This window comes from Astatotilapia calliptera, chromosome 17 (genome assembly GCF_900246225.1).
Source record: "Astatotilapia calliptera chromosome 17, fAstCal1.2, whole genome shotgun sequence".
Lineage (NCBI taxonomy): Eukaryota > Metazoa > Chordata > Actinopteri > Cichliformes > Cichlidae > Astatotilapia > Astatotilapia calliptera.
In genome coordinates, this window is record NC_039318.1 from 4,704,787 (window position 1) to 4,727,956 (window position 23,170).

Here is a 23,170-nt window from a genome sequence, read left to right on the forward strand (position 1 = left end):
TGTTCCAGTCCACAAAAACTTTTTTGTAACAAAAATATCGATTTCTGCTGTCCCTGTATCGATACATTATTACAACAAAAATATCACGATACTACACAGTATCGATTTTTTCCCCCACCCCTAGTAGATTCAGACTCTGGTAATAGTCATATGCATATGTGTCACAATACCTACAGCCAATCTAAGGCATTTTTAAAGACGTTACCACTGTGTTGTCTTTTAGATTTATATCATCCCTTGGTGAAAGCAATCAAGCCCAGAAATTTATAAAGAAAACTTTTATTGTATGCGTGGATCAAAAGGTCTTAGAAGCATTTTTCCATTAAAGCATATAAAACTCCCTAACGGCTATTTGAAAGTTTAAGGCACCTTTACTTTGTTTTAAAATTTTTCGTTATAAGAACAATGCTCATCCTTTATTAACATATGGTTTTGCAACATACTGTCTCACTGTACATTGTTCTTGTTTACCAAGTAGAATTTAAAGCACTTGTGTGCTGTGTGCAGAACTAAACCAGAATGCAAAGGCAGAAATCCTGCTGTGATGTTGTGTTTCATCCCTCAGACATTCATGGTGTGACACACAAGGACACTGGGCGCACACCTGTAGCTCCCTGCAGAGCGATGAACTCTAGGAGAAAGTAAGACAGCGAGAGAAATGTTCTCCTTCCTTCTACAGCAGTTGTAACAAGAAGAGAACAGGAAAGTGAATGTCAAACAGCAGTCTCTTGTACATGCCTCTCATTCTTTGTTTAAAACTTGCTTCAAATAAGCATAATCAAAGACCAAAAATCAAACAGAGAAAACAAGAAAAGAAAATGAGGACACACAGATTTCTGCACTTATAGGCTCATTTCATTGCCTGCTGTTAAAGTCTCTTTTCACTGCTGTTATTGAACTTACTATTTAAGAGACTGAAGCACAGCGAAGCATGAAGTTTTCTTAATTGAAGGAAATTTATCTGAATTTCAGGATTGGGTGCACACCTCCAAACTAGCTTTACTTTGTTGTCTGGGTCAACTTTGCTAGCGAGAGACAGAGAGAGGCGTTGAAAGGCTGCTCCAACGCAACACAGTGTACAGTCGAGTCTTAATAGCTTACTTACAACTGGGCTCGTCAGGCACTCTTTTTGGCTGCAGTGGTTATTATTATATTTACATGCTTCCAGCTCCCGTTTCTGCTCGGTGACGACTCGTACTTTTCCACTCTCCTTTTTCTCCCTCCCTCGCTCACAGACACATAACGGGTATGGCAGTCCCTGCAGCACGCACTGCACTGCCCATGAGGCTACATTCTTTAGGGCTATGCCTGTAGCACTCTGCCTATTGCCTTCATATTAAATCATCAAAAATATTTCCTCACGTCATTATAAGACACGAGATTGAGACACAGGCATTTGAGCCTCCTAATGCATGTTTTGTTTGGGTTTCCACCGGCGTGGAATTACCAAAAGAGGGCATACCCTAACATATGAAACAGGAAAAGACCGCTGTGTAATCCCTTTATTTCAACAAAATAACTGTATTCTGAATACCACCTTTTTAAACGGTAACTGTAACGGAATACAGTTACTCATGTAATCCATTACTCCCCAACACTGTCTGTGGGCATATATGGGCAAAAACTGTGTTCAGATTTCATCAAGAGCAGGATGAATATATGTGTTTGTGTGTGCCAGTGTGAATCTTGCAGCCAGGCTGTGGGAGTATATAAGTGATTAGAGTTAAGAGCTAAAAGTAAAATGAAAAGTTGATGGAGGCGAGTCAGTGAGGAGAGGATTCAGGCCACATCTGATGTTATATAATGTTAACTTCACTATAAGAGGCTTGAGCAGCAGCAGCTATACATTAAAATCAGATCAAGTTTTCTTCTCCTGTATGACGTTCCATGATGTATAAACGGACTAAATGATCAACTATCCACAAACTAGACAAAAAAACTGGCGATGCAGTGATTAGCACTGTTACCTCACAGCAAAAAGGTCCTGAGTTCGATTCCACCACCTGCTCGGGGCCTTTCTGTGTGGTTTGCATGTTCTCCCTGTGTTTGTGCTCTCTGGGTGCTCTGGCTTCATAGTTAGTGGGGTTAGGTTAATTGTTAATTCTAAATTGCCACCAATAGGTGTGAATGTAAGTGTCTGTCTCTGTGTAAGCCTTGTGACAGACTGGTGATCGGTCCAGGGTGTACCCCACCTCTCACCCTATGGTAGCTGGGATGGCCTCTGGCCTATAACTGAAAGAGAATGGATGTAATCAGTGTTGTTCTCTCACCTGACCACCTTCAGAATAGTTACATTTCTTTGTACGAAAAGAAAGACATTTGGCTTTGTGCAGTTATTTCTCAGGATGTTTCCGTCTTTGTCTCTGTCAGTTGATGCTATCACCCAAACAATCTGGGTATGTTTGTTGAGATTTGTGGTGTCAGTAAGATGCAATGATGCATAGGGGCAACTAGTGTTTGGCCAGACACAATTTCTAGCTCTTTGGCTGTTATCTTGATCCTGCTTCCCAGCGATCACTTTAATTATTGACTGACTTTTAACATAACTGACAAGTGGTCACAATTCTACGTTGTATAAAAGAAAATGTATTTCTCTGAAGTTTTCTTCTTTGTCTCTCAGCACACGAGGAACCATCAGTTGTGTTGTGCAAAAGTCAGGTTGGTACACAGCTGACAGCCCTATTTGACAACTGTTTGAACTCATATTATGGCAAGAACAGATCAGCTAAGTAAAGAGAAACGACAGTCCATCATCGCCAATAGTCATCTCTGCCACTGAGGATAAATTCATTCGAGTCACCAGCCTCAGAAATCGCAAGTTAACTGCACATCAGATTAGAGGCCAGATAAATGCAGACACATCACTAGCTCAACTGTTCAGAAGAGACTCCGTGAATCAGGCCTTTATGGTCAAATAGCTCCTAAGAAACCACGACTAAGGAAAAGCAACAAGCAGAAGAGATTTGTTTGGGACAAGAAACACAAGTAATGGACATTGGACCAATGGAAATCTGTGCTTTGGTATGATGATTTGAGATCTTTGGTTCCACCCACCATGTCTTTGTTGTTGGGGAATTATTCAAAATTGAACGCGCATTGAACCAGCAAGGCTCCCATAGCATCCTCCAGTGACATGCCATCCCATCAAGTTTAGTTGGACCATCATTTATTTTTCAACAGGACAATGACCCCAAACACACCTCCAGGCTGTGTAAGAGCCTATTTGACCAAGAAGGAGAGCGATGGAGTGCTGCACCAGATGACCTGGGCTCTACAGTCACCTGACCTAAACCCAATCGAGATAGACTGGGATGAGATGGACCGCAGAGTGAAGCCCAAAGGGCCAACAAGTGCTCAGCATCTCTGGGAAAATGTTTTGGATTAAATGAGAATGTGTGCCAAACTTTCAACTGGTAGTATATATTGGCGCTCTCTGGGTACTCTGAAAGTTATCAATGCAAGAGTTAATTTTTCTCTCTTGTAACGTAATAGCAGCATACTTACTGACATGAGCTTTTTACATTTTCAGAATTTACACCACCGGCCAAAAGTTGGTTTTGGTCGTTCGTACAAATAACCAATTGGAGTTAGAAAAGAAATCATGGAATCATTTTATAGACCAAAGTGTATTCTAAACTTTTGACTGATCAAAGTAGCCACCTTTGAGAGATATAACAGCTGAACACACCCGTGGCATTCTTTCTACATCATCATCATCATCATCATCTTTTATAAAGCACTTTAAAACAACCACAGCTAACACAAAGTACATTGGAAATAAATAATAAAATTACATAATCTATAAATAAAATCCAAATATAAGAAAAAAGTAAAATAATTAATGAATTAGTTAATAACTAATTTAATTACAAGAAAAACTACTTCGTGCTGAGGCCAAAAGCCAAAGAATAAAAATGGGCTTTAAGACATGTTTTAAAAGTGGACAGTGAAGCGGCCTCTCTAATGCGCAAGGGCAAGTTATTCCAGAATTTAGGAGCCACGACAGAAAAGGCTCTGTCCCCTCTGAGCTTCGTCCTGGATCTCAGTATGCCCAGGAGCAGATGGTCAGCTGACCTAAGAGACCGACAGGGTGTGTGGGGATGAAGAAGCTCAGCGATGTAAGGTGGGGCAAGATTGTGAAAGCATTTCAAAACAAACATAAGAATTTTAAAATGAACTCTAAAAGACACAGGCAGCCAGTGCAGTGAGGCCAGGACAGGGGTTATGTGCTCTCTTTTACGAGTTCCTTCTAGCAATCGTGCAGAGGCATTTTGAACCAGCTGCAGACGTGAGAGCAATGACTGACTGATCTGCACATAAAGCGAGTTACAGTGGTCCAGACAATATGAAATAAAAGCATGGATCACTGTTTCAAAGTGCTGCCTAGAAAGAAAAGGTTTCACTCTTGCCAGTCACCTTAAATGTAAAAACTGAACATCACCACTGCTCTAATTTGGTTGTCCAATTCAAAATCGCTGTCAACTTAAAACCAACGCTAGTAATAACAGAGGAGGACTCACACAAACCAGTTTAAAGCCAACCAAGATTGACTGTCATCTAGACATGTGAAGAGAGGTTTTACGGAGATACCATCCTTCTGCTTTAGTAGCAAATAAATTTGGCAGTCATCAGCAAATCCATGAAAAGAGATCCCATGCCTTCTAAGGGTGGAATCCAGAGACAATAAATACAGTAAAAAGAGCAGTGACCCTAAAATTGAGCCCTGTGGGACGCCACATGACAGAAGATGATGCAGAAGTGAGAAGGCTGACAGAGAACGTTCATTTAATTGAGATATGAGAATATTCTGGTCTACTGTGTCAAAGGCAGCAGTTAAATCAAGCAAGATCAGAACAACGTGGTTACCAGAATCAATGGATTCCAGTGATCCACAATTCCATCTGCGTTCTGCTCGATAACATTAAACCAAAGCTCAGGTTTAGCCTTAGGGCGCCTGGTTTTTAATGGAGCCACAGAGCTGGTTTAAAAGCAGCAGAAACTGCACGGCAGTGGAGGGGTTAATAACCCTACGAGATTTAACTGCAGTATGTGTAAAAACAACAGTGAATAACGCAGGCATATGATCTGAGAGTGCACAGTCACAGATCTCCAGGTTAGTGACAGGCAGACCATATGAAAGAAAGGTCCAGTGTAGGGATGGGTACTGGTATCCGGTGCCATGATGGCACCAGTTCTGACATAAACGGTAGTAACCAGACCGAAAAGCAGCGCACATTTCGGTGCTTTTTTTTTTTTCCTGAGATGTCATACACTTTGAATTCTAGCCAATCATTTTCCGTTTCCGAGGATAGTAGGCGGGTTCCGGTACGTACGTTCTTTTAGAGCAGAGCTACAGATTAAAAATGTCCAAGGCGAAGCGGTCAAAAGTCTGGCTGTACTTCACAGCAAAATATGCAAATTCAGCAGCCTGCAACAAGTGCTTTAAGCTGATACTGTGATACTGTCAAAGGAGGTAACACCTCAAATCCGATGAAACACCTGGCGACACATAGCATCTTTTTTAAAAGCCGAAAAATGCGCCGTATTTGATAGCTTGCTGCGAGACCTCACACCGAGCGCATCTACTGCGGGCGTGGTGCCTGTTATTGGACCCGGAGTTAGCATCATCCCCCAAAAACCCGAAGAGTAGAGTCCTGGCCCCTAGCCCTGCCAGTGTAGCAGAAATGATGACGGATGATGATGGCAGCAGCAGCCGTTCTTCTCTGCGTGAGTAGCTTAATGTTGTTTGTGTATAATTTACGTTGAGTAGGCTAACCACGTTATTAAATTAATGCATGTAAAGTGAACTAGCAAACACCGTCGTAGTTACATGCGGCTGTCTTCTTGTTTGATGGCAGATACTCCCTTCACCCTGGCCAAAAAGGCTAAAACGACCAAAGAAAAAGTGGAAAACAGTTAAACATGAGAGGTTTTTGGACAAAGTTTGTGTTTTTTCCATTGTTTAAGCACTGCTTCCAGCCAAGAGTGATGCCAAAAATCCCCTATAGCTGCAGAAAAGGCTAACATTGTTATCTTTTTACAAAAAAAACAGCTGAACATGAGAGGTTTTTGGAACAATTTTGTGTTCTCCATTCTTTAAGCACCGGTTTGAGCACCGTTTAAGCACCAGCACCGTTTCAAAAGTACCGGTTTGGCACCGGTATCGGATAAAACTTAAACGATACCCATCCCTAGTCCAGTGTGTGTCTGTGCTCATGTGTAGGGCCATTAAGCTGTGTTTCAATCTCTTGTCCTGTGACCGCTTATCATGCAAGATGTTAACTCTCGGAAACTTGTCTTCTGATTCAGCTGTGGCTTTGGGTTGCCAGACCTCTTCCTGTCAGCGTTTGCCCCAGTTTCTAAGTGCCTTTTGATGGTGAAGGAAACTGTACTCACTGACACCTTGACTGTTGTGATGGTCTATCTCTCTTGCACTGTTAATTGCCTTTTTCCCGCCATTTTTGTAGCAACACACTATTTTCTACAGTACAATACTGTTCAACTGATGCTCACGAGGGTATGGTACCACAGTGTGTTCCAACACTGCTTTTATGCAGACAGATGGGACTGTAAGTAATCCAGAACGGTTAGAACACCTGTAGGAATTAGTAGCACCAGCTTTCAAGACTGGACCAACCTCCATTGTGGCAGAACAGCATTAAATTGTTAGCCCATTTTGTGTTCCCTGTAAAAGGCTTTTTGTATAATTCTGAAATCTACATTATTTTTCAGTGTTGGGTAACCTTACCTTTTTTAAATCTCTGGCAGTTCGCCACTTACAAGCTATTCATTGGACTTGAATTGCTATAAAAGATGGAAAAACTGGGGTTTTCTAAAACTTTTGACCAGTAGTGTAAGTATCCAACATAAGTTCTGTTAACACACTTTAAATGCTGCAGAAAACTTCTGTTTGAGTTGCACCAGCTTACAATGCTCACCAGTGTAGCACTGTGCGTCAGCAAAAGACTGTTGTTTGTTGTTCTGTCATAAAATAGAATTTCCAGTAGATATAAAAGCATTTATTCTGCCTCTCGCTCATTCTGCATTTATCTCTCTCTCTCTTTGTTATGCAATGGTGCACATCTCCCCTCTGCAGTACACTGGCGTCCATTCAGGTGTGTGTTTGTGAGTGTGGTGGTTAACAGAAGGGGCATTGTTGGTGATGACTGGGTCAGTTCTCTTTCCCAATGTTACTAAGATTTCATGAATCAGCCCGACCACACATCCTGTCATTTACTTACAACCTCTTGACCTACCTCAAGGACTATTTGCCTTAGTCAAATATAAACACACACTCTAATTAGTCCCATTCTGGAAAAAGTTTGAAAATAGCGACTGTTGCCACACTTGCTATTATAAACCATAACTGATTAATTAAAAAAAAAAAAGAAGTCAGTGACAATGTTGTACCTGTAAAAATAAGATCAGATGTTTGTTTTGCAGTTTTATATTAGGACAATAAATACGTATTCTTGACTGTGTATGACCAAATCTGAACCTCTTATTTAACTCAGTTGGTAGCCATGTAAGGTGTACTTCCAAATAAGGCATATACAAATGTTGCTAAATATAACATACTTAATAGCAGGAAAGATATAAAATTGTCACTGGCTTTTTCAGGACAACATGTACTCTGCTACTGTACTGTTCAGTATTTTTCCAGAGAAACATTCACACAAATTGAAAGGTCAACTTTGCTCAGGAAACTGCAGCTGAAATAGAAACCGACATCGGAGCCACTGCACACTTTAGAAGCACTAGTGAGTCACGTTATACTCAATCTGATGATTATTGGGGTTTTTCACTATCTTTATATTATTTTACGGTATTTAACTTGCAATACAAATTGCCCTTCCCAACTGTTGTTATGATTTGTTTCTATATAAATAAAATTGAAATGAAAAATGGAATTGAAATGTGTTAGTTGCCACAAGTGAGAGTGGTAACTGATTCCAGAAGTGGCTGTAGAACTATTGACTAAAAAAATAAATAAATTTAAAAAAAGGCTTTATGGCTCACACAGTGAAAGTGTCAAGTGAGCAAAACACTTAAGCTTAAATGGCTCCAATAAATCAAGCTACCAACCTGAGGTTACAAAGTTATGCGTTACAAAAATCAATTTCTCGTTTTTACAGTCTGTGTTACAGTCTGCACGGGGAACTCTCATTTCTCTCCCTTTACAAACAGACGATTCTCTAGCAGTCTTTGCAGGATGAGCCGGACCTGTTTCACACGATCACCATGACTTTTGGAAAAAAACAGAATGTCGTCCAGGTAGACAATCACAAATTGGTTAATAAAGTCTCTCTAACACCAACACTCTCTGAAACACTGCGGGAGTGTTGGTGTTAGGCATTACAAGACACTCGAAGTGACCCGGATGAGTATTGAATGCTGTTTTCCATTCGTTTCCCTCTTGGACGCGAACCAAGTGATAGGCATTGTGGAGTTTGAGTTTGCAATAACTCAAAGGCTGACAAAAGCAGAGGCAGGAGGTACCTATTCTTAACAGTGATTGTGTTGATCCTCAGAAGTCAATGCAGGGATGGAGAGTTTTGTCCTTTTTCTCAACAAAGAAAAAACCTGCACTGAGAACTGAGAAAACCTGCACCTAAAAGATGCTACTCCTATATGACTTTGTGCAGTGGGAAGGAAGGTAAACAGTTTTTAAAAGGTGAAATATGAAGTCAAAAATTGCCAATTATTCCTGCACTCTTCCTTTTTTGATCCTGATTGCGATTACGAAGAAATTAGATGACGTAACTGTGGAAGAAACCATATGCCTTCATCAAGAGAATATGAGCTGTTCAAGAGGAAAAGCTTCAACCTAAAAGTCAATAACATGTGCAGATGAACAGAGGAAAGTTAAAGGAGTGCAATAGGCAACTGGGAAAGTAGTGTGATATGTCTCCCCCTTCTTCTCCTCTTCACAGCCACTGGCAGCTCAGCAAGTCATAGAAACTCAATTATTTTTTTGCATTTATGGTCGATGTGGTGTCAGCTGCTTGAAATCAATCCAACAGGACAGATATAATCAAAGTAGTAGCTGATGTTGCAGAAAGATTCCTTGAATGAATTAATCTAGGTCCAGAGCAGTTACACAAGTTCATGAAGCGAAAAGTGAAGATTCATGAGAGAAGGAGGGGAAGGAGGTTTACAGAGAGAAGTGAAGAATACACTGAAATTGCAGGCTTGGAAATCCATGAGGATGACAGATTCTGTTTTACCTGTTGCAATGGAATACAAAAGTTTGATTGCAAATTTACAGGCATTTAAAAGATGTAATGATGTATTTAAAGATCTGCTAACGAGTCATTGAAGAACCTTGGCTTAAGATTTTGAGTTCCTAGGCAATGAAAATTCAGACCCGATCAAAATAAAAAAGCTGCTGGATATTGAGCAAGTCAATAGTCTCTGTGTGCGTGTGTGTGTGTGTGTGGGGGGGGGGAGTCCGGTCTGTAGTGGAACTGCAGGGGAGGAGTGGTCCACTGGGTTCAGGCCTGACTGGCAGCCACAATCTTTTCATGCCTCCCCTATTTAAGTAGCATGCTGGGAAAAGAGAGAAGGTCCACGCTGTGAGTGAGCGTGCATCTTCAGCTATGAGAGACCACTGGCAGTTACAGGCTGGAAAGGCTAAATGGTAATTAAAGAACTGGGAACCCTCAACACTGTGTGCAAGTTTATTTTGCTGGGCAGAACCAACACCAGCTGGTGTCAGAGAGTCTTTGTTGCAGTCCACACAATTCCATACTTAGGGGGTACAAAACTATTTAACAATAAATTTAAATCTGCTCTCAGAGGTGGTAACATGGGTGAGGAATAACTAAGAAAAAGAAAAGAAACACTAAGAGAACACATATATAAACTATAATATCGCTAGAAGAAATGAAAAGGGCTATTTAAAAAAGCAAGGAAGCCAGCCCCTGGAAAACATGGCATTAATAATTATTATCTGAAGAGATTATAATTGAACCAGTGTTGGACTAAATATTGGTTTTTATGAATAATATATGGAAAGAGAGATTTCTCCCCAGTTCATAGAAGCAAGCAATACTCATTAAAGCACTAAAATCAGAGGAGGCTGGATTGCTTGCATGGTCTTACAGGCCAAGATATACTGTGTAAAGTTATGGAAAGAACGGTAACTGATTAGTTTTTAAGCTGGAGAAGGTTTAGTCCTTTTTCAGAGTAGGTTTCCTAGGCAGAGGAGCAACATAGCATCCATCCATTTATTTTATTTAGCTTCTCTGAGGCGAGGTTGCAGGGGCAGCAGCCTTAGGAGAGAAGCGCAGACCTCCTCCCTAGACAACCTCCTCCAGCTTTTCTGGGGGAACACCAAGGTGTTCTCTGGCCAGCAGGGAGTTATAATTTCTCCAGCACGACCTGTGCCTCCTTCTGGTGGGACATGCCCGGACTACCTCATCCTGAAGGCATCCTGTCAGATGCCCAAACCACCTCAAGTGGCTCCTTTTGATGCGGAGGAGTAGCGGCTTTACTCTGAGCCCCTCACCCTATCTTGAAGGGAGAGGCAAGCCACCCTTCTGAGAAAGCTCATGTCTGCTGTGAACCTGTTCTTTTGATGACTACCCAGAGCTCATGACCATAGGTGAGGGAAGGGACGTAGATCACATGGTAAACTGAGAGCTTCACTTTTATGCTCAGGTCCCCTTTTACCAAAACATAAACTGTGCAAAAACATAACTGCAGCTGCAGTCCTAATCCATCTGTCAGTGTCCTGCTCCTGGGAACTCCTCCACTTGGGAGTAGCAACTTGTCCCCGACCCAGAGTGGGCACTCCACCCTTTTCCGGCTGAGACTTTGAGGTGCTGATTCTCATTCCTGCCACTTCACACTTGACTGTAAACTGTTCCAGTGCGAACTGGATGCCATGACCTGATGAAGCCAATATGAACTGTTAGGCAACCTGGCTCGGGTGGCTGCGGTATCATCTGGATGATATATTAGGAAAGGTGTCTCCGTCTTAATTACTTAAAACAACTTTTACAGAGGTAGCTATTATTGAGTAAGGGTTGCAAATCCATGACTAGCAATGACACTGGCCGCATTGCACGTGTTATGTGCAAGGGTCAAACTGAACTAGATATGGCATGTAGTGATCACACTAATCAAATGAATTTTGGGGTATGCGCAGGCACATTACAAACCACCTAGTGAGAGTACACCCTGAGATGGAAGCATTTACAAAAAAGACAATCACATATTTGTAAGTGAACAAAATATTTCCTTTATTCTGCAAGAGAATCAAATATGTTGTAACTCCACTGATAATCATACGTGGGTTTTGCTCATAAAACAAACGGCTCATAAACAACTCAACAAACTCTTCCAACGGACACAAGAAAGTAGTGTAATGGTGAAGGACCAAAAACCATTTCAAAGAGAATACCAAGAGAAGCCAAAAGCAGGTATGGCTGAGGGTAACGCTGAGAAAGAGACCAGCTTGAGTCAACCGAAAATACTGAATGGGAGAGATTTCATTCAGTCAAGGTACAAGTTTGTGGTTCTCTGATGTTATGTAAATCAGCACTTTGTCATTTTTTCTTTTATTGTTTATTGTGCAAAATTCTTATGAATGACACATACTGGATGTTTTAAATCTTTGATCATTTATTGTAAAAGAACACTGGGCTATAGTTAATGCTGTAATTTGGACTGAAAATACTCAAAGCTTATTATTTATTCATGTGATGTACCAATGGTTGGCATACATTTTTGGTTCTCTTTCTCAGTTTTGTTATACCATTAAACAACCAACACAAAAGGACTATAACTTGTTACAGCTGTAAGCAGTGATGTTAAATTTGCTATATTAAATTCAGATCTCAATACACCATAAACAGACAAATAACATTCGATTTTAAAGACATCTTTTTAAACCATTTTTCTTTTACACACAAGAGAAAACAGTCAATAGTACCAAATATGCATGCTGGATCTGTACGTATGCCAAAAAGGGGTAAAAGGCATAGAAGGGAGGAGGGGATGTTGTATAACCTTTTTTGAAAACTGATTTTTTTTAAAGTTTTTTTTCAAGTTTTTTTTTTCTTTTGAAAGAAACTGATACTCCCCAAAGCTGTGCTGGGCGCTGTGATCAGATAAGCATTCGTCAGAAGACAACACAACTCCTCTGTAAGAACAAAACATATTAAAACCTGGCTGCAAATAAAACTTTGCAGAACTGCTTAAGGATGAGTAGTAGCAGTACTAGTGGTATTAATAATAGTAGTAGAGGAATAATAGACAGTTGCTATTTTAACAGTCCTGCAATGATAGTGAGTATAAACACTCAGAAAAAGGTAACAGTGGAGTTATTGTTCCTTTTTGTTACTGAGCCTGCACCTTTGTTAGAATCAAAATGTACCTTCATTTTCTGAGAGGTGATCTTAAAATCTGTTCCCTGGAGTTGTATAAGTTGATGCTGAGTTTTCTGAAGTAAACTCAACCAAACAGTCATTAAAAGTAAACTTGACAATATTTGGTTTGTCCCATTAACCCTCATAACTGATGTCACTGTAACCCCAGGTGTACAGAAAGGCCTGTATTTTGGGTCTGTAACTGCACAAATACATTTCCTTCCATCGTGAACCCCTGACTGACAAAAAAGGGAATATTGCATGTAATTGTTTAGTGATACAAAAAGTGAGAACAATCCTGCAGAAATAATTTAATTATTTGTGATGTTTTAAAAAAAAAAAAGACATCTGGATGGTGGCCAGGAGAGGGGTTATAGCGAGACAAGACATCCCACTCTTAAGTTAAGTCAAATGCTTGTAGTGCTAAAAAGTAAATTTCATGAGTTCGGTCTTTTTGGGATCAATTTCTTGTGTTCCATTAGGAACATTTGTTCTGGATTTCTGCAGGACACTTTCCAAATAAAGAAAGAAAAAAAACTTCAAACAAGACTGAACTTCATAAACTGGCAAACACAGATTACAATAATTTTGATTCATTTACAATCGGAAGATCAATGAACATGGACTAAAGATGGATCTTTCCTGATATGCCACAAAAACAAACAAACAAACAAACAAAAAGACACGTTTCGACTCACAAGAACTGAACTGATGGACAATCCAACAATCTCACCAAGCAGTATGGGATGGTCATTCACACTATGATTTTATTTTGTGAGTCGTGATACCATCATTTCAATGGACGTAAAAAATTGTTTCTATTACTGAAACATTCATTTTCCAATCATCAACAAACATCAAGAACTTAAATCTTTGGCGTTAATGTGTTTTGAAGGGTGGGGGGGGGGGGGGGGGGGATGGTCAAACGGCAACTAAAACAACCCTTCAAACTGTAACTCCTTTAAGCTCTATATACATATAAAGATATATCATATATATGACAGCTCTGTAAATGTGACTCTGGATGCATACGCAGACATCACCAGTAAATGTGTGCAATTTCAGTCAAGCCCTATGTGACAATCGAAACACATCTGAGAAAAGTTTCAAATGGCACCTTCTTCCCTCCCAAAGTAGCTCTACATTTGCCTGTAACAAATACTGTACATACACTACAAACCTCATCCCTGCTCACCAGAAAACAAAAGGGAACTATTTGCTTTTTAAATTTTTTCTTTAATAAATGTATCATTTTATATAAAGACATTCAACAGTGAGCAATGCAATACAGTTCAAGTAATAGACTTAGGGATGTTTGAGTTCCCTATGCAAAACACAAAAGTCTGGTAACAGGGAAAAAAACTAAAGAAACAAAAACCTAGACCGTATGTTGACTGAGGGGAAAGAAAGACCATGACATCCATTTGGTGACGATGCTGCATCTAATTATGGGAACCGATGACGTACAAGACTGTTAAAGGTAGGACATTTTAAAAAGTCAATGTCATGGGCCTACATTAATTGATGAGTGACTGAAGTATCCATGCACAAAAACCCTGATTTAACCTGATTTTTTCCCCTCAAAACGCTGGCTTTGTTGTGTGGTAGCTTCTACGGTAAACTTGGAAAAAAGACCTGAGGGTTAATGACCAGAAACTATGATCAAAAAAGTCGTCCGAATTAAATGGGCCTGCATTCCCGATAGCACCTTGAGAGTTAGCAATAGTATGTGTTGATTTTAGATAAACGTGACTGAGGTGCTTCGGGATTAAAAAAACACACTGGACCAACCTCGCTGTACATTCAAGATTATACTGACAAACCCCATGAAAAAGCAAAGATAACCTGTGACTTAATCCAAGAAAGCAAAGCTCTGAGGCCGTGTCCAGTTCAGAGGCTCATTTGAAAAAGGGAAGGCTAAACCTGCACCTCTGCAAAAAAGCATTTGCAGATGATTCACCACAGTGTCATTGTAAATTCTCACAATATGGCCATAATAAGATTAGAAAATTAGCTTGTGTATACTTACGGACAGTAAACAAAAACACTGATACCAAACAAAAACAATAAGATGCAAAAAAATAAAATTAAAAAAAAATCTAAAATCTCATTAAATTGATACAGTTGCAAAACTGCAAAATACATAGTTTGCAATAGAACTGGAAGCCCAACAATCCAAAGATCTACAGAAACGCACATATAAGCCTGAGAAACTCCTTCCCACTGCAGCAGTGTCTTAAAACTTGTATATTACAAGAAGCCCCTGAAACAGGACACAGCTAATCTCCCTAAATTCTTCATGCTGCAAAAGTTACGTTGGGTTTCTACTTATGGCTGCTATTCTTAACTGAACTGGAAAACTCGGGCTGATAGATCAAGTAAATTTGGCACCAATTTTTTGAAGTGGTCTGTCAGACATGACATACGATTTAGCAGTTGAGCCAGTTTTTGTGTAACTTTTGAGCTACACTTCTACAGGTCTAGAGAAGTGAGTTCTATATACACTTCCATTTTATTCTATTAGGACTACTTGTGAATTTGTGTGGAAACTAAACAGACTTGCAGTCTTAAGAGATTTACTGAAGCAGGTTTACACCTTCTTGATAAGCCTTAGAACAGGTCAATTTAGATTTAATACTGCCACACAGATTCATCCTGTAGTTTACAAAGAAGAAAGAGAAACTTTCACTACCCATGGCTTTCAGCTCCACAAACCTCACTTCTCCCAGTTCATCTACCTATTGTCAGCAGACTAGTGGGCTGTAATGGAGGGAGGGTTATGGTAGATAACAGTGAGCAGACTCCAATAGGTTGTAGAAGACATAGAGATGACTGGAGATAAACACACAGTGGGCACAAACAAGGCTTTATGATTTCTTCACAATGATTCCTTTGCACTTTCCAAACAATAGCACTCTTTCTAAAACTGGACACTTTCTCTCTGTGCGTTTGTGGCCAAGCTTATCAAAACTGGGAAAATCTTAAAGATGACAATAAGAGAGAGGGGTGCTTTATCTAACTTTTTTTTTTATTATTAGATGCTCTTTCCAGTTTAAAAAAAAAGGCTAATGCCTAACCAGTGTGATTAGTTTTAAGACGAGGATTAGAGTGAGTTGAGAATCACATCTCTGCTTTTTCTTAAGCATTCTCATAACCTTTGATTTCATTACGACCTTTTAAAAGCTCCATATTATCAGTCAGGCAGCGATAAGTCAACTTGATCACTATGAGAAGATGCTTTACTGTGCTGTGTATTCATTTTCTGGGGGGAATAGAATCTAACTTGGTCGTGTATTGTAGCTCTCAGTGTTTGAAGATATTTTTCTTTTTATCGAGTCGTTGACAGAAAATGGATCCACTGGTTAGAAAGTCACGCAGAGAGCATGTCGTTTGGGTTCAAATAAAAGCCAAACACTATCAGCAATCAGACAGAAAGGGAATTTCACTCCAACAGCTTAACTGTGATTATCTCCAACTTTAGTGCATCTCACACTAACTGCTGAACTACATTAAACACAAAGCTAGATTGCACGTTCTTTCAAGTTTTCAGATTTTCTTCTAAAGCCTGTATCTTCAGCTCAGGACATGGACTTTGTGTGCCTGTGCTCCTTATACATAAACATTTAGTAAAAGCTTATTTTTTCTGAAGGCGTTCAAACAAAAACACCCCAGTTTTTCAGCCTGCAGTCACATTGCATTAGCTCTTTTCTTTGTTTAAACCACACATAAAATGGGTTTCGGCTTTTATGGCAACATTTTTCACCAAGCTTAGCCTTTCAAAGGCTGGAAAAGGAACCCTTTACCAGTTTACCTTAATGTGCCTTATGTTTTCTTCAGACCAAATTCAAAGTGAAATTTTCACGTCCCAATTATATAGAAAGATAAAATCAAAGAAGCAAATTGGCACAAATTTATGACAGGTAATGCAAATGAAATCATTTTTGCATAGGGTAAATTCACACTAATGTGCTGTGGATTTAGTGTCACCATTATCACAGTTTGTAAGCAGCTAGGCCAGATGATTTCGGTTAACCTTTATACTGATGCATGAAAAAAAAAAAGAAAGAGCTTGGAGGAAACTAAGCAAAAATGTTCCCATTAATTTCAGCTGTCAGTTTGTCTCAGGAGGAGAAAGAAATTTTGGGGGTTTTGAAATTAGCCAAAAGATGCCATGTAGCTTTAGCTGCTAATTACACCTCCTTTGACTCATCCACTTTGGCGTACACAGCCAAAATTTTGTAAGCGCTGAGATTACAAATGGAGCTTGTTTGAGTGCTTTGAAGGTTGTGGGGTTCATGTACCCTTTGGTTTATAAAAAAAAAAAAAAGAAGAAGTATATTTGCCGCTAAAGCACATGGCCTGAAACTCATTTTTATGTGTGGCCTTAAACACATCATTGCTTATCTTCACCCATTTGCATTCACCAAAGATGGGAAAATTAAATAAAGAAAGAAAAACCCAACAGATGCTTTATCCTCCCCCTTCACACCAACTTTGGTCTCTGGTTGTGATTTGTTACCATTTACACATACTGTGGTGTGAAAAAGTATTCTTCCCATTCCTGATTTTTTTCTTCTTTCAAAAACACATTTGTCACGCTTTCATGTTTCAGAGCCTCGAGTTTTAATCTTAGATAAGGACAGCCTGAGGAAATACAAAATGCAGGTTCTAAAATATTTCAATTTTTAAGGACAAAAAGCAGCTATCCAAACCTTCCTGGCCTGGATCGTGCCCATAGATGCCATTTTTGCCCTGTCTTATTGGTGAATCATGCATGCTGACCTGAACTGAGGCAAGTGACGTCTGTAGTTGTTTACATGCAGTTCTTTTATGAACCCCTGAATAAGTCGTTGATGTGCTCTTGGAGTAATTTTGGCAGGATGGCTACTCATGAGAAGGTTCACTATTCCAACCTTTCACCATGGTTCGCTGGATTCCCATAGAAATATCTTTGTAGCCCTTTCCAGACAGACAGACGTCAATGACTTTGTTTTTCATCTGTTCAAGTTTCTTTAGATTGTAGCATGAAGTTTCGCTTTTATTTTTTCTAATATACTTTAATTCACAACTTCCATATCTGGCAGTAAACTCATGAATTATCAAGGGTGGAGGGCAATTCCTTTTCTCTTTTACATAGAGACGTGTAGGTTATAATTGTTTTTTTCCTTTAATAAATGAACTTCATTTTGCACTTACTTGGATATTTAGTAATATTTGTTTGATAATCTGAAACATTTAAGTGTGACGTGTGACATGTTGTGTCCCCCCCAAGAAAAAGGGTGGTACAAATACTTTTTCACAGGACTATAATAAAAAGCAATGTTAAAAAAAACAATAATAAAAACAAAATAATTAGTTTATACAAGCAAGGCTTCAGTCTTTGAGACAAAAAACAAAAAACTTCTGTGTCACTTGTGCACCTCCCTCCCCCCAGATCCCTCAGCAGCAGCAGTCTACTCTCTCTATAGCACCTAGTGCTTTGTCTTTTATGCTACATCGTTTTATATTTTTGTATGGCGAGGGACAGAGAACAGACACTTGACATCATTTCAAAGTAAGTGAAAACAAAAAGGAAACCTCTTAAAAAAAAAAAAAAAAAAAAAAAAAAAAAAAATCTCCAAAAATATATTTCAAAGTTACACCATCTGATGAAAAGAAAAGGGAGGAAAAAATGATGGGAACACAGAAAAAGTCTGATGGGAATGTTTTGTTGTCATTCTTGTACTTTAGAGTTTCTGGTATAAAGTCTGAGCTGGAGTTTAGGTAGCAGCGGGATCAACCTGAAACTCTGACGTCTCCTACTCCATTTCCTTCCTTCGGTCACTTTTGTTTTCACATTCACAAACATTTAAAACTTCCTTGTGCAAATCAAGCAGTCTTTAGAAAGAATGCCCTCCAAAATTGTTCTTGTAAAAATATATAACTCCAAGGTGGCTGATGTGTGTGTTGCAGCAAATGTTAAAATTGTATCGATGTTCATCAGGTCTGGACACAGGGTTGTTTTGTAATTCAACCAATACCACCACCACCCATTAAGCTTCATAACACCCCCTTTTCTCCTTTATCCTGAAGACGGTAAAATGTGTTGTCCTTCTGGGGGTAGTTGTTTAGCATCGTTGGTTGGGGTTCATCTTCGTCCAGAGGGCATCTGTGCGTAGACAGGGTAGGCAAGGCGCACATTGAGTGAGTCATTGTGCTGCACCAGGGAAGTCTGGTGGTAGTGGAGCACCAGGTCCTTCAGGCTGCTGTAGAGGTTGTATGGCTCAGCAAAGCCAAAGCCACGTGGTGTACTGTAGATGACACAGTGCTTCACCTCCCCTTCCACACTTAGGAGACACACAGGAGAGGTACTTTAGTTAAGACTGTTTTAAGGTTAAAAATTTGTCATTCAATGCTTTCTTTCTGCATTTCCAGTTTCTTCCAGCTAGCTTTGTTCTACTACTAAAGTAAACTCCCAGGGATAAAAAAAATAAATAAATAAATAATGGAAATCATATCAGTTTTATTATTTTGGTTACATTCAGTATTTTTTCAAATGTTAATTTAGTGTAGTGATTTAAGAGTTTTGAGTCAGTGAACTTGTTGGTTCTGTGAAAAAATGACCTTTTTCATTAATTCTCTCAAACTACTACTTCCCAAGAGGAAGCATCTTATTCAATACTGACATTAAGAAAAATAAACATTTTGGAATCAAACCTTCCTGCTCTCAGGGTTCACTCAGTGTCTAACCAAAGTTTGGGTTGGGGGAAGACAACAGCTAACAACAACACTACTTTAGAAGATCAAATCTCTGCATTTTAAAACACATTTTGTACTTTAACATCCTCCTGCCTCTGGCTCTTCTATCATCTTGTTATAGCATGCTTTTAAACTGGCTTTTACAAAGCTACCATGTTATTGGGTTCAGTCTAAATATATAGACATGGACACATAAGTGGCTTTATTGTAACCATTGACTATAGGTTGCCATGGAAATAGAAAGCAATCAGCATGTAAATCACTGAGTTTTTTTCCCCTCCCACATGCTGTGAATGCATCATTAATCCCCTGTCTGAACTGGAAGATTTTCTACGCGGCACACTTTTCCCACAGTACCAATGGGGGTCAAGACATATCACAATGTATATCGTGTATCGCAATATAGCTAAAAAATATTGTGCATTACATTTTCCTCATATCGCCCACCTCTACCACAGTTTTGTGTCCAAAAATGTTTTTTCGGTTCCCTCAAACGCACACTGTGAATCACAGTGTGCTGCAGACTTAAAAAAGCCCTACCATCATCTTCAATAAAATAATCAGCTTCTTTTCTGAAGCTTTCAAATATTTCGTGGCTTAAAGATGTACTGCAAAAGCATGGTGCTATTGAAAAGCCTGAGAGTAAATACAATTAAAAGTTGTAGCTTTTTTGTAACTTCGATTCTATTTTAACAACTTTTTATGTATATAATACAAATGCCTAATGTTGTTGTTGGCACTGGTGTTCGTCTCAATGTGCAATATTTTGAAAGGTGTCCCAACATTTTGTCCTTGTGTACAAACAAGGAGGACAAAAATGTCACTCTTGACTTCATAAAGTATGGGTATGTAAAGTAAGACGCACATCACTTCAGTCATGTGTTGCATGTACTCACACTACAGAGCAGGCATAGCACCCTTTTTTGCTGCTTTCTCGGATAAGAAAAGCTCCATCTGGCTTCCCCAGGAGCAGCTCCTCTGCCTGTGTCCTGTTCAGATCCCCCACAAACCAGTTCTTCTCATCATAGTGAGGCAAGTTCTCATCTTCCTCACTCACAAAGTAACCTCTGCAACCACATACATATGCAATACATTGAGAAATTGCACCAAAGAAATAATATATTCTGCTCTTTAAATTAACAGTTGCTCTAAGTAAGTAAAGTAACAGTGTTTGGGTTGCAGCAAAGCAAGTAGAGACTCACTCGTCTGTGTTCTCATTCTTGATTCCCAGCCAATCATTAATTCGTTTCTGACGAACTCCTTTATGATTGAGCCAGCTAAAGAGAAGTAGAGAGAGAGAGAAGCATTGTTACTGCTAGGAATCGGTTTGAAACTTTGAAATTTGTTTATGTTAGAGTGAACCGGCACAAGACTGAAATTGGCAAATGTCCTCACAGAATAATTTGGGATGTTCTGCTGAGAAACTGCTTAACTTGTTCCTGGAAATAAAGCAGGCGCTCTGATATCGAGTTGAACTGGACCTTCCCTAAACTAAAGCAAGTTTCTGATTGAGCCACTTGATGTGCTTTTGGCTCTAGAACTATGATGAGTCAGATTTTCTTTGATGTCCATATGACAATCAATAAAAAAAAACAATTATTTCATCGGAAATGATTCCACTGATGTTTGAGTTTTTTTGACCACATCTAATAACTCCCCATTTGACTTTCAAGTGTGTGTAGCTACCCCACAGATGTACAGCATGAACAATATAAACACATGAAAACAGGATCCTGTTCCAGGTCAGTAGGTTTTTAATGCTGACCTGCTTTGACCTGCTTTCTGTACTAATGCCATTGCTCATGTTTTTCTCTCGTCTTTGTATGCTTACACTAGATACTGATCCCTGATTTTGCGGAGCTGTATGAGATCAGGCTTTAGGCTGTTCATCTTTTTGTCTGTCTCCCGGTTGTCCATGGCTTGCGTCTTTAGGTCCTGCTCCAGCCGCACCTTGCTGTCGTGGATCTCTCCGAGGCGAGATTTAAGCTTTTCATAGTTCATCATGATGCGCTCAATCTCTTTATCATTGCTCTCACGCCTAAAACGCTCAATGTAGTCCTTGCTGTAGCGCTCCTGCGTGTGGCATTGCTCCTCGAAAATCTTGATGGTTTCATTGAAGGCTTCAATAGCTGTTCGCTTCATCTGGATCTCCTGCAGGACAAGATGAATAGTTGACACACAAAAAAAGCCCCAAAAAACAAACAAACAAACAAAAAACAGACATGCAAAAAAAGCAATGCATTTGTTAGACTAGAGTATGAATATACCTGTGATGTCTTGGTATACTCTTCATATAGTCTGTCATATTCTTTGCTTTTCTCCTGGTACTGATTGTGGTATTCCTGCAACTTCTTCCCCACTGCATCGATGTTGTCCTCCTTCACCAGCTGGTCCTGAGAGTCAGTCGGAGAAAGGAGCATTAGAGACAGAGTGACTTTCAGAAACTGACAAGGAAAAAGCTGGAGAGTAAAATCAAAAGCCATTTGTAATAAAAGGCCAAAAGGAAAAACAAAAATGCACGCACACACACTTATTCCCATTACCCCCGTTCTCCTTACTGAGGGTGACTCCTGAACAGGCTCGTTAATAAACCACCCACAATGCCCCAGGTGTAAGCCCAGGTGGGCATTCTGGCTAATCTTGCATAGTTCTGAGTAATGACTGGCTAAACCTGCCCTTTCATCACTGGTGCGTGCAATTGAGTATGTCATAGGAGCCGGCCGAAAGGGCAACATTTCAGCGTGCAGGTATCATGTAGCTGCTGCTGCAGTTTAAAGTGGAAACACTAAGAGCAAGTCATTGGGTATAGAGGGAAGATTGTTGGTGGTGTTCAAGAGGATACTGTTTAAAGATTATGAGGAGGGAGTTTACCTGCTGGAAGCGGGAGATGGGGTACATGAGCTTGACATCTAGCTTGGTGTTGTATTGAGCCAGTGACTCATGTCTGTAATGGCTGATGAGCTCCACCACTGAGCTGAAAGTCAGGGGGTCAGAGAAGCCGTACTTCCCATCTCTGTGGTAGATCTTTATCAGCTTGTTATTGCCCCCTTTCCTGAATAACAGAATAACAAACAAAGGCTTAAAGAGACAGGCAATGCATTCTAAAACAGACAGGTTGTCAATTTATATACACGCCTTCAAACATTTGAAGATGTGGCGTACAAATATTTATACACCATAGCTTCTATAACACCTGGGCATGGTATGACTCCAAGGCGGGATCTTTGGTTTTTCCTGACCTGCCCGTGTCAGGTTAATGAAGAAGAAGAAGAAGAAAAAAAAAAAAAAAAAAATCACATCTTAGCCACCAAACACTCTTTGCTAAACTATGCATCAGAGAATGGCTTCATATTTCCTGCCACCCTGCCCCTAACAAAAAAAACCCAAACAAAAACAAACAAACAAACAAAAACCCCACACTTCAGAAGAGTCTATTTTAGAACTCTTATTATTGACCATTACCCTGAAATGTTAAAGTTCAGCTGATGGTAAAAGCAGAAAGAAGGTGGAACTGAAACACAAGGCTAAAATATGTCACCAGGTTTGAAAAGAAATAATCAAACAAAGTCTAAACAGAGAATTATACTAAATAATTCAAGTTAAAAATGTATTTCCTAAACAAACATACTTATCCTATGCTAGTGTAATGAATTGTTCTGCTGTCAGTTGACATCATTAATAGGTTTTATTCATTTCTGTCTGAAAGTCAAAAGATGAACTAGTTATTAAGATTACATTCAGTCCGAGTTATCAAGGGACACACAGTGAAACAAAACAAAACAAAAAATACACAGAGGTAGAAGAGAATTCGTTTTAAGCATGTATTCTATTCCATCAAAACACACATCAGAGCTCAGTGGGGGGGAAAAAAAAAATTACGCTAATTTCTATTCTGTTATAGGCTGGGTAATCTGCTGGGAACAAAAGGATACCATGCACTTTGATGAAAATGAAAATTCTCAGCTTTCAGAGGATGAAAGTAACAAAATAACGCAGTCAGCTTTTTTGCAGCAACTAAAAATGATACCCAGTTTTTATGGCTTCCACGTGCTTGTATG

General features: G+C 39.5%; 1 protein-coding gene across 5 annotated transcripts in view; it reads right to left on the reverse strand.

The window, feature by feature from the left end:
- Nucleotides 1-17,995: 17,995 nt before the first annotated feature.
- The window catches only part of pik3r3b (phosphoinositide-3-kinase, regulatory subunit 3b (gamma)), a 232,412-nt gene continuing 227,237 nt past the window's right edge, over nucleotides 17,996-23,170 (reverse strand). For all 5 annotated transcript variants that reach the window (XM_026147116.1, XM_026147115.1, XM_026147114.1 and 2 more), the window contains 6 exons: nucleotides 21,984-22,164; nucleotides 21,380-21,505; nucleotides 20,944-21,263; nucleotides 20,315-20,389; nucleotides 20,009-20,179; nucleotides 17,996-18,700 (listed from right to left, as the gene is read on the reverse strand). In XM_026147116.1, the coding sequence (XP_026002901.1) occupies nucleotides 18,502-18,700; nucleotides 20,009-20,179; nucleotides 20,315-20,389; nucleotides 20,944-21,263; nucleotides 21,380-21,505; nucleotides 21,984-22,164 (1,072 nt within the window). In that variant the 3' untranslated portion in view covers nucleotides 17,996-18,501. The remainder of the gene's footprint in view (nucleotides 18,701-20,008; nucleotides 20,180-20,314; nucleotides 20,390-20,943; nucleotides 21,264-21,379; nucleotides 21,506-21,983; nucleotides 22,165-23,170) is intronic.